The sequence below is a fragment of the Leuciscus leuciscus genome (genome assembly GCF_965113295.1).
Source record: "Leuciscus leuciscus genome assembly, chromosome: 10".
Taxonomy (NCBI): domain Eukaryota; kingdom Metazoa; phylum Chordata; class Actinopteri; order Cypriniformes; family Leuciscidae; genus Leuciscus; species Leuciscus leuciscus.
In genome coordinates, this window is record NC_138734.1 from 32,401,725 (window position 1) to 32,414,380 (window position 12,656).

Sequence of the window (12,656 nt, forward strand, 5' to 3'; positions counted from 1 at the left end):
CTACAACACATCTAGTACAACACAATGTTCTTGTACAACAGTAATATACACTACTGAGAGAGTAAGAGAGTGAAAGATTTATTAAGTATAATTTTCAATTAGCGGATATTAGCATGTTTACAGTTCTGTTGTGGAGGCAAAGTCAGAGCTAGTGATGTGAGATGTGGGTGTTTGCTTTCATTCGTCTCATGGCTTTTATTATTTGTTTCAAGGAGAGCATTGAATGGTAGTTATACCTGAAAGCATTCTACTCAATATTTTAAATCAATACAGTTGTGCCGAAATTCTTATTGTTTGAGACTTTTAGTTACATACGTAACTCTCATACATTTATGGATTGAACATTCTGCTCTAATTGGGGCTAAGAAAGTGTTTGTAAAAAAAACAAAAACAACAAGAGCAAAACTCTATAGCAGAATCACAGCAGAATCAAAAAGGCAGTGAACAATATTATCAGCTATATCTTTATAAAGTTTAAAAGACCATTGATGAGCCTGTCAATTATGCTGCTCAAACTCACTTTAAACTCACCTGTTCTGATTGTATAGCTTTAATTGATACAATTTGATTGTAATTATACAGACATCCAGTTGTATAATGCTACACACAGGGGTCGGGAACTGTGCTGACTTGTTGTTTATATGGCAATGTAGTTCTTTTAAAAAATATGAATAGATGAAATTGGTTTGTTTTAATATTGTTGTTTAATATATAAAGGTAAATTATTGATTTTTCATTAAAGAGTCATTAACATGTGCAAACACATTTTTTGCAAGAAATATTTTACATTTATCTATTACTGAATTTATCTCATAATTTGTTATTGCATTTGTTACTTTCCAAGTATTATTATATAAAATGCCTTTGAGATTAATTCACTTTGATTTTGGCACACTGACATATAGCTTCATTACATCTGTTGTAAAAAAAAAAATATATATATATATATTTTATTATTATTATTATTTTTTTATTTTTTTTAATAAATTGGACTGTCACACACCATTACACTTGTACATTTAGTTTATACCCAGTCAAATTATAACTCTAAACAAATGAATAAATGTTTCAAGATAAACAGAATTGCAGGTTTAAATGCTTGAAATTTTAGTCATGTTAATTAACTGCAACAAATCAAGTGAAACTGAATGATGTGGGTATGATTATCTTTATATTTATATATACCACATACCAAAATAAATGACATTTTACCAAACGTCCAATAAGACAACAGATAGCAGTTTGGTGGTAGTAGTAGTTAGTAGATCATATTCCCACGTGTACAGTTTTAATGATTTTCTTTCTTTCTTTCTTTCTTTCTTTCTTTCTTTCTTTCTTTCTTTCTTTCTTTCTTTCTTTCTTTCTTTCTTTCTTTCTTTCTTTCTTTCTTTCTTTCTTTCTTTCTTTCTTTCTTTCTTTCTTTCTTTCTTTCTTTCTTTCTTTCTTTCTTTCCAGCATTGACACTTTCCAAACTTATTCAAATTGTTAAATACTGAAGCATTCTCAGTTGTTTTTACTGTGACAAACTGCATCCCATATGGATTTAACACAAGTCTGTTCTCTTAATACATAATAATTCCATCTTACATGGGACGTTTGGCAACCCTAAATGTAAGACTACAAGTCATAACTTCAAGATACTTTTATGATTCCCATCTGTCCTGTGAAATCCAGCTGGTAATTAATGGACCACAGATACCTACAACTAGTTCACATGTCCCCATAAATAAAATCAGTTTGTGAACAGTCAGGGATTTCATTACATCTCAGGGGATGCAGTGATATATATATCGTCATGACATCATCAGACTGATAGTGTCCTTAAGGATGAAGAAATGTGTCAGTTATAGAAATTGCTAGATAGCAAGATGTCAGGCATTCAGACAAGGCTGTTATCTGTATGTAATATGTTTTCTTGCAAAGCTGTCATATAGGTAAGGGATGCACTTAGGCTTCATTACAGTTTGTATATTATCCATCATTACTTGTATGTAAAATTAGAATTATAGCATCCAAAATTATAGTACTTAAAATAGTATGATGTGCTTAAGGTGCGTAGATGGTGTACTGAGTATGAATGTAAAAAAAATATTTAAAAAATTTGAATCTAAGGGTACGTTTACACGACAACGATATGCTTAAACCGGAGATGTTTTTGATAAGATGTTCAGACGACACCATTGATAAAAGTGATGTGACATGATGATCATGGTGATGTAATGAAGTATTATGCCACAATACTGATGTACTGTATTTTAAAACATGCAAAAAAAAATTGTACATTCCCATCGCCAGCCAAGTGCATACTTATAATGCATGGCAGAAGAAAACAAATTAGGATGCAGCACTTCATTTTGTGGGTTTGGCATTTAGTTTAGCGCTTAGTTCCATCACTGCTCTCACACACCTGTCTGTAATTTTCAAGTGAGCCCAAGACATTGATTAACAGGTTCAGGTGTGTTTGATTAGAGTTGGATCTAAACTCTGAAGAAAGGAAAATCTCCATAAGCAGGATTGAACTCCCTCGGCTAGTGCAATATGCTTAATTAAATGATGTCTACACTATTTATTATTCCACATATATTTTCTCTGATTAAAAAAGGAAGATGGCAGGTTTACAGTGCATTGTATTGACATTAACATAATTCTTTAATTATTGTTATTTTATTTTAAATAATTAACATAAGACCTGAAACCAAGCTACTATCTACGAAAGCTTGATTTCATGCATCGCTGATTTCCAAAATGCTGTCACGACGGAGCAACAGTTTGCACTTACATCCTCTCTTTAAAGTGATAGTTCAACCAAAAATGAAATTTGTTACCATTTATTCACCCTCATGACATTCCGTATTTTAGGGAACACAAAAGAAGATTTTTTGAAGAATGTTTCAAGCATTTTTGAGAGTTTCTAAATATTTTATTTTGTGTTTCACAAAAGAAAGATAGTCGTACAGGCGTGGAATGACATGAGAACGAATTTAATGACAGAATTTTCATTTTGCCGTGAGTTATTCCTTTAAAATATTTTACCATATTCAGATCCATTCTTCAGACTTTCCCTTACAATCAGATTCTGACGAAATAACTGACACCTTATGAAGGGCCGTCAGACTGTGAAACGTCTCAGTCTGTCACTCTGAGAGGCTGTGAAGAGAAAGACTATGAGTGAGGTTTCCTGTGGCATAAAAGGCACCTGTATTGTCATCCACGGGCACATCAGGAGAGACCCTTCACATGACTCTTGTTCTCTGAAGCCTTTTGGAGTGCCTTTCACCTCGAAAGCTATCCAAGTTTGGCTGCACTTTGAAAGTGTTATTTTCAAGAATCTCGTTAAGCTGTGAAAACAGCATGCAGCTTTTTTCTTCACATTCCCAGCTTGAGATGTGCAATTTGAGACTTGTAAGTCGGGCAGAGTATCTCGAAAGGTCATGAATGTTGATTTGATTCCTCGAACAGATGTCAAGACGAAGGGGGGGTTACAGTATCAGGTGTGAATTTTCTGAGCTATTTGTCACTAATGCAGTAGCGCAGCTCAAAACGAAACTCCAATAATGCCGTCACACTGCGCTACATTACTGGTAATGAATGGCATGCCAAATAATCCAAGTCATTCTTGGCTTCCGGGTGTCACCGCACCGGCAGCTCTGTAGGAAGTGATTTATCTCGCTTTGGCCACACTCTCTCTCTCTTTGCCCTGTGTTCTGTTGCTGGGGGGCTTCAACTAGGCGACATCTACCTCACACACACAAATCCACCCTGTCCTCTCAGTTTTGAGGTCTAGCCTCGGGTTGATAACTTCCCCGTTTGTCACACTGCTGGTTGCTTTGTGAACTCGAAGGGATTGGGGTCTTATCAGTGGTATGGCAGGGCCAGGGTATCAGCAGCCAACAAAGATTGAATACATCCATCTGACCGCTTCACTGCTCCAGATGATTAAATGGAACACGAGCGGTCAGCGAAGTGAAGATGCGGAGCGTGAGGCTGTGCGGATGCATTCGTGTCCCTCTGTAAACATTTGTTTAATTGTTTATTCCACACATGATCAAATCTTGGTTGATAGCGGGAGAGTATCTCCCGCCGCTGTGATTTTGACAGTGATACACCTGCAGGGCTCACTGTAGACACAAGGCTCTCATTGGAGCTGAAGTAAAATGTAAGTGATGTAATCGCTTCATGGCCTTCAGCAGACGGGTACAATCACATCTCCTTTGAGGCACACAGGTTTTAGGGACTGGTTTTAAGGCCTGTGTTTCAGAAATAAAACAATGAAATGGAGATCTATTTTCAGGAAAGGATAAAGCATGGCTTATATGTGAGGCCAATTCCAACTCTCTCTTTCTCTCTCTCTCTCTCTCTCTCTCTCTCTCTCGCTCTCTCTTTCTCTCTCTCGTAAGGAACAAAATCACTGGGTTCTGTCTTTAAACTACTGAAGAAGTTATTCTTATTGGGAGATGGGCCTTTACAAATGAAAAATCTATATTTTCAGGTGTAATAAAATGACTGAGGCTAAAAGTCTTTGATTGCATCTACTGCCTGATGTGTCTACAGCAGATTGTGAAAAAAGAACATTTTCAATGTGGTCTTACGCTTTTAGGCTAAATGGCCTAGGCAAGGCAAGGCAAGTTTATTTATATAGCACATTTCATACACAATGGCAATTCAAATTGCTTTACATAGAAGAAATTAAAATAATTAAAAGAAATAAGAATAATTAAAACAGTTTACAGGAATAAAATAAAATACAGTACATACAAACAGTCGGACGAACAGTGGCACAGTGCTCATTCAGTAAATGCATAGCTAAACATAAGTGTTTTGAGTCTGGATTTGAATGTGACTACTGTAGGAGCACGTCTGATCTCTTCTGGAAGCTGGTTACAGCTGCGGCTGGCATAAAAAGTGCCTATTGTATAGTTAGAGTATGATTAAAAACAGAAAACAATAAAATGCCAAGAAAACAAATCATACTATAAATCATATTAAGTGATGCTTATTGAAAATGTAAAAATGCAGAAAGTGTGTGTGTGAGAGAGAGAGAGAGAGAGAGAGACAGATGGCAAGTGAAAAAACTGAGCGTCAATGTTTGTCAATGTAGATGTGCCTCCTTGACTTTAAGGGCTTCACTGTTAATCTTGGATGGTTCACAACTGTGGCTCCTAACTCAATAGCATTAAGCATTTAGTTAGAGAGAGGGCTTAGTGGCAATATTTCTGTCCCACAGGGGTTTAAACTGCTGAAACTGCCTTTCCAAACTTCTCTAATTCATCCTGCCACCCAGATCCAGCTGCACCCTCTTCTGGACCAAATGATGACATTTGCATTTGGCCCCCTACACCCTCCCTGCTGGACAGCTCTTATAAAGGGAGCACATCCCCGAGGCATAGAAGGGGTGTTCACTTCACAAGCCACTAAACAGAAATGATAGCAGAGCTGATGGGGACCAGAGCTCATCTGGCCCTTCTAGGAACACTTCATCTCCCCAAACAGGCCTGTGACATTGGGCTGGTTTGGGCAAGGACTATGGAGATTTGTGACACTCTGAATAGAGTGGCTTTCATCCAGTGACAACAACAGGACAAGAGCTGTTTCATACAGGCTTAGCTTAAGCCTTATCTTTGACAAAGGGACAGAAAGAAGAGTAGGAGGGAGGTGAATGTAAGACAGAGATTCTGCGTGTACCAAACAAGGAAGGAAGGAATTGATGCAGCCGTAGGTTGATCAGTGCTTCTTTCATTACTCAAGATGGTGCTCGGTTAGCCAAAAACAATAGGCCCTGTCCCCCTGGCTGTGTTAATCTCTGTAAACATAAGAGGCACAATTATAGAGATCTAGTCAAAGCATTCATTTCCACACCCCGCAACTCCTCCACTGCTCATTCTGTCTTATTGTTTAAAGAGATTGGAAAGAAAATATTGATATTGATTACAGACTGCAAATTCAATAACAAATGCTAAAGTGTTGGTTTAATACAATTTCCTGGTTTATAACATTTGACAGATCAAGCAATATTTTCTGTAGTTCCAGGCATCTGTGAATGAGGGATCCACCGGCGTGGTAGTGAACCTGACGGTGGACGACAGAGACGACCCAGCCACCGGAGCATGGAGAGCCATTTACTCCATCATCAATGGAGATCCCAACCAGAACTTTGAGATACAGACCAACCTGGACAACAATGAAGGAATGCTGTCAGTTGTAAAGGTGTGTTATGCCTCTTTCAGTCATGTGTTTGGTTCAATTTATTGATTGCATCATAATGGTGAAGACTTTTGAAGGTCCCCTTCTTGGCTTGAACCTTTAAAGTTTAGGTTACCAATTCTTAGATCACCCAGAATTTAACCACTTATCCAAAAGTGATCAAGGATCTCGATTGGTATCTGAAACTTTGAAGGTTCAAGCCCAAGAAGGTGACCTTCATGAGCCACTAATGTAGGATTTGTAACTAAACTGCTGAGATAAAGTGGCAATTTTTGGGTGGGGATGTCCAATCTAAAGGGACAATTCTGTAGAGAACGGGTGTGCCTGCCCTGACACACTTGCCTGTGAGTTTCTAATATTGAGGACCTTTATTAGCTGGTTCTGTTGGGTTTAATTAGGGTTGCAGCTAAACTCAGGATATTGGCCCTCCAGGAGCATGATTGGACACTCCCGCTGTAGAGTTTAGCAACAACTCAAATAAAACACACCTAAGCCAGCTATTTTAAGGTCTTCCGAATTACTAGAAATTTGGTGTCTTCGAGCTAAATTCTGCTGGAAAGTAACACTCCAGAAGCAGGACTGGACGCCCCTACTCTTGCTCATGTTGTAAAATTGTGCTGCAAGTTGCTTTGTACAAGAAAGCATGTACTAATTGAAGTGTAATGATAAAGAGTAATTTGCTTGGTATATGTACATGCTGGTTAGTTGATCACTCTTACATAATTCCATTTGTCTTTTGTCTTTCGCAGCCTCTAGACTATGAAAGTGCAAAATTTCACACACTTCTGATAAAAGTAGAAAACGAAGACCCTCTGGTTCCTGATGTTGTGTACGGCCACAGCTCTACAGCGACAGTTTACATTACAGTTATGGATGTGAATGAAGGACCGGTGTTCTTCCCAGATCCTCTGGGTGTCATCAGGAGAGAGAATATTCCCGTAGGGAGCTTTGTGGCCATGCTGAACGCTACTGACCCGGACTACCTACAAAGCCAGAGCATAAGGTTGGTGCTAATGTCATAATTATGACTATGACCCTGTCCCAAATGTGATTCTCCGTCTTTGTTCCTCCAAGTCCAAACTTTTGTGTTGTAATGCTGCATAAACTGTATAGCCATCAACTGTAATGTGTAGCAAAAGGCTGTTGAGAGAGCATCACTGGCACAAAAGGGAAGCTCATGAGCATATTTCTGATTGATATAATTACATATGGGACCAAGTGCACCATTTCCAGAGCCAATATTGACAAAAAATGTTTTGTTTATGTTACACTGTTTGTGCTAGACATGGAAAGAATAACTTTTATGAACTCTGAAACAAATTTCACAGACCCCTGCCATGTCTCCGTGTAGTTAGTTTTGTCTTACTGTTCTTTCTACTTATTTGACCATCTGTGCAGGCAATCATCTTGCAGCCCAACTACATTATTGACTAAGCATTTGGAGCTGCTACTTCTCGGAGTCTTGACAGATCATTACTTTAATATAGCTTTTTAATTTTCTTGAAACCTCATTACCTTCTCAAAGCATAGGCTAATATTTTAGCCTGGTGTGATAGCTAGTATGTTTTACAATTCCTATGTTTATCTAGTATGGTTGGTCAATTGCCTCTAATCTAAATCTCTTAGAGGATGTACATCTGGTTTGTGTTGTCTGTTAGCCTGTGTAACAGGATAAGGATTTTGAAGTGAAGTGCTTGTTTGAACTCATTTTTTCACAGTCTTTCTCTATTCCTACCTTGTTCATTCCCTCAACCTTCTTCGCTGTGGATGTGGTGTTACACATTTGCATTTGTAATGTGATCTCAGTGTAAGCTGTGCCACGCTTGTTCAGATCAGGAGAATTTAAACAAACTCCTGTGATTTGCCGTGTCCGCCGAGCATCTATGAAACTCTCAGAATGAAACTCTGTGCGTTGCTGTGATCATGTGCTCTGCCATTATTACCACTCTGTCCTGCTAGTTAGAGCGAGCCCACCTCATCACAAACCATATGAGCTCTCTCCCTTCTCTTTCTCATTCTGTCCTCTCCTCATTCTTCTCTTCTATATCTGTCCTCTCTCTGCTTGCCTCACCTCTTTTGATCTCCTTTTCCCAGTAAAAGGCTCTTTGAAGTACCATAGCTTTCACCTGAGGCTATAAGTGGCAGGACTAAGTAAGAAAAAAAAGAACGGGCTGTAGGAAAATGAAGAGGAAGGACAGAGGGAAAGCTTTAGAGGAGGCGACAGAAGGAAGGCATGTGCAGAAGGTTCTTTTTATGTATTATGTATGCTAGTTTATAAAATCAGTCCAAAAATCTGAGACTTTGTTCGCTGAAATTCATACTAATTGTTTAAACACATTTCTGTGTGTCTGTGTGTGTGTGTGTCTGTCTATCTATCTATCCATCCATCCATCCATCCATCCATCCTATAATTCTTTCATTCTGTCTATATTTCCATCTCTCTATCTTTCTATCCATCATTTTTTATGTACTTTTTTCATTCCCTGTAACAGTTCTGATGATATTAGCAGAACCTGCCCCATAGATTGGCCCATAGCAAGGACAACGAGTACAAAAGAAAAGTGAAACCCCACTGATCTATCTGTCTACCTGTGTCCCATAAGGACTGCATTATAAAAGATATGCAGCCAGGCTCACTTGATAAAAGAAGAGCATAAAAATGGAGGAATGACTGCAGAATTAGTCGACTTATCAACAACGACAGATAGTGGAATTGATATTTTGAGCAACAGGATTATTATAGTCATTATATATACCTCTGATTTGAAGCCCGGAGAAACATGTGCTTTGCTGTGCACATTGCTGTCAAAAGATGAAGTTTAAAAGCAACTCTGTTGTATTTGTTTCTATTGTATTAGTTTATATTCTGAAAACATAGAAATAGAGAAAAAAGGAATCATTATTAGTTCTTGTTTGGCATCTGATTCTCTTTTCTGTTTTAATGTATACTCTAATTTTGTATAAACTGACAGAATTGTCATTGATTTTTTTTCATACAAACATACTGCTCTCTAGATTTATCATAAAAAGCTTATGAAAGCTTAACCATAATTCACAAGGATGCTTTTCACGTTCTGCCAGTTTTATCTCCCTATTGATGAAAGATAAAAGGAAAATGGTGTAGAGGGGGATTCAGTATAATTATTTATTAGAGATAGAGTTTGTTTGTTTGCTGTTTATCGATGCAATCGGATGAATTACAGGAAATTTCCTTGTTCTAAGAAGGGTCAGATTGTTTAGTCTCTATCAGCGATCCATACATTTAGCTTCATTTTTTTTTTTTTTTTTTTTTTTTTTTATAAATGCTGCCACACTTTGAATCATTGAGCTTTTCAACGGCATCATGTTGCAGACATGTTTGAAGCTCTCATTTGAACTCTAATCAGTCTTTATCTGAAGTACCTCTGATTGCTTCTCTAAATTAGTAATTCAGAGGAGCATGTCAGACATGGTAAGATTTTGGGGTCTCTGATGTGTTTGCTCAAAGGTTTTACAGAGTTTTCTTCCATCCCCATCCGTTTATTTAGCTCTGTCAGGCTTGTCAGGATAAGGTGAGCTGTGCATCATTGCTAGCCTGAGGGAAATCACAAACACAGACACTATCAGAATTATGGGAAGGCTCGTTGAGTGCAAGCTCCCTCACCGCCAAAGGTCATTAGGAGTGATGCTGAGAATTACAGTGGCTAGAATTTGTGAAATAGATGCGATTCTATTTACATTAGCTTATAAAAGTTCTGTTATTGGCACAGTTTTTGTACTTTTGGTACTTTATTAGATTTATTTGCTCATTAATGTTTAGTGTTACAACAGTAAATCATGGTAAATGTTGGATTGAAAAGCCTTCTAACTGTATTGTTGGGGCTCAGTGTTTCTCCTGTTTGAGGCATTTGATTTGTGGTTTGTATGGGACAACTCTGCAGTGATTTGGAACAATTTTCAATGGATCTAACAGCGTTGTTTAGTGGTCACGTGATTGAGACAGTCAGCGAGTAACGGTGCATCCACACGGAGGACGTGTCTGAAGCTTGGTGCTGACGCGACCGTCATAGTAACAACAGCCAATCATATTACTTTTCAGGTGCTGCATTAATGCAATTGGCTGGCGTCTGCGCTTGGGTTTTTGCATAGGTGATCTGATTGGCTGACGCCTGCATTGGCGCTTGAAAAGTTGAAAACTTTTTAACTTCTGCCGCAAGCAACGCCAGTGACGCTACTCAACGGAACCCACAATTCAGTTCGGCAACGCATGACGTCGCCCGTTCAAAGTAAATGAGAAGCGTTAACGCCGACACCCCGTGTGAATTCACCGTAAATGCATTCGCTCTAAGCTTTTTATGCTTTTTATACGTATTTTGTGCTGAGCTGATAAATTTCGCTCCGCACTGGTGCATTTGCTGTTTAATGTTTCTCATGAAGTACGCAACAGAAATGACAACGCTTATCAGTGATTGGCATAAGTGCGACGGTCTGTAACACGCATGCGCAGCATTATTTGCATAGTGCATGAACATTATACCAAACACTTATCAAACTTATGTTTTAATTTTATTGAGGAACAAAATTTATGGAAAAAAAAGTATAATAAAAATTATTTTATTGATAATTATCATTATCATTTTATCGCCTAGTCCTATCTGAACATGTCATATCGTCCACACAGGGAGACTGAAGCCTGCTGTAGCGGTCACTCTCCTGCGGAGTAACATCCACATCCAAAATGTAGCGCTTTCCCCTAGATCAGTGCATAAATCCCAGTTCAACTCTGCTTCAAAGCTGTCTTTGAGTTAATCTCGCTCCAAAAAAAAGTGTTCAGAACAGCTCTGTATACATAATTCAAAATTTTGTTCCTCCCTTTGGCTGTGCTACAGTTTAAAGCTCTGAGAAAAGGAAGTGAGAGACACGGAGAAGATGGCTGGAGTTTGCTTGTGTAGGGAATTTCTCACATCTCCTTATTTGCCGCATAGTCGAGACCAAGAGTGAACATTCCAGAAGATACTTATTAAAGCGTATAGAAGCACATTCTAAAGCGACCAGGAATTTGCCACGTTGTGATAGATGTTAGATTGCTTTCTCAATTTAAAAGTTTGTTTTTATTTGATAGAATACAGTATAACTTTTCAGATCACTCACTTTTCCAGTTAAGATCGAAAAAAATTCTAAATGCATAGCATCAAGCCTAAAACCAACCAACCTGAATTGGTAATTTTTTTAAAAAGCAACATTTTGAACAAAAAGCTGAGAAAATCGTATTTTTGTCGAAGACACATCCGGATCGGATTTAGAACAATGATCAAAACATAGATGGAGTAGATTGCTTCCATCAAAACCCCCAAAGCTTCACAGTTGTTAACTGGGTTGAGATTTCATTCGGTAACATTAGGCAGTTTTGATTTATATGCTGTTTAATGTTTGATGGTCATGTTATTTTACATGTGCATAAGCAATGCTTCTATCGCTTGTTTCTGCTGATTCTTCACCTGTGTTTTGATCCGGAGATTCTGTATTCTTTTAGAAGATGTGTAATAGCGCCCCCTACCATATAACGGTGAAACATGGATTGCCGGCCAACACCGTGTATCATAAATGACGGAAAATTCTGTCAATGGCAGGAAAAGAGTTCATAAAAAGAGAAATGTTCTTTAGGTGCTCCACAGCTGACTTGATTCAAGGTCTGCTGTATGCTTTTATAACAAATATCTTTAATGCATGTTAAATAATATCTCATTCTAATAACAGCATAATACCTCATCTGACAGTGAAATATCTGTTCATGTTTTAAAGCAGATTTGAGCTGTTTGTGTGCATTTCTTGCTCCTTATGTGCGTTAGAGTCTTTGTAAGATGAAAAAAAGTGAATAGATGTATATCTGTCAGTAGTGAAAGCTGTTCAATGATTCAATGGTTTTGGACACAGCTGCAGTCTATGGAGACGTTGTATCATCTGTGCTGTGAATATCACACCTGTACTACCACACTTGATATTTAACAAATTCTCTTTTATATATCGCAGCCAATATGCTGGGTGATATTTAAAGTTAATTCATAACATTTCTCACTTTATCAATGTTAAGTTGTTACTGACATTGTTGTTCACATTGTGTATTACGCATATGCTGGTGCAGTCTGGAAAGGTTGTAGTGATAGTGACAGTTAATGATATGCAGAACATGCTGGAATATGTTGCTTTCCAGACAGGATCTGACCAAACAACTTTCTCGTTTGTGGGTTCAGTTTCCTGTGCACCCTTCTCTCATTAGTATGTGTTGGAACTGCAGTACTCAGCAAGTGCTGAAAGATGACAGACCGTGTCTAGATGTCAGGCCAGTTTTCCTCTCATTAAAGCAGAAGATCTCAACCTTCATAACTCCAAGGTCTATTGTCAAAGGTCACCCTACACAGGCTATTATTTTCTATTTATGTATTTCTTGGTTTCAAACCTTTTTTAACAGAAATTAG

General features: G+C 38.0%; 1 protein-coding gene across 5 annotated transcripts in view; it reads left to right on the plus strand.

The window, feature by feature from the left end:
* Nucleotides 1–12,656, plus strand: part of cdh13 (cadherin 13, H-cadherin (heart)) — a 417,024-nt gene that overhangs the window by 285,217 nt on the left and 119,151 nt on the right. For all 5 annotated transcript variants that reach the window (XM_082181942.1, XM_082181939.1, XM_082181940.1 and 2 more), the window contains exons 9-10: nucleotides 6,022–6,204; nucleotides 6,951–7,204. In XM_082181942.1, coding sequence (XP_082038068.1) covers nucleotides 6,022–6,204; nucleotides 6,951–7,204 — 437 coding nt within the window. The remainder of the gene's footprint in view (nucleotides 1–6,021; nucleotides 6,205–6,950; nucleotides 7,205–12,656) is intronic.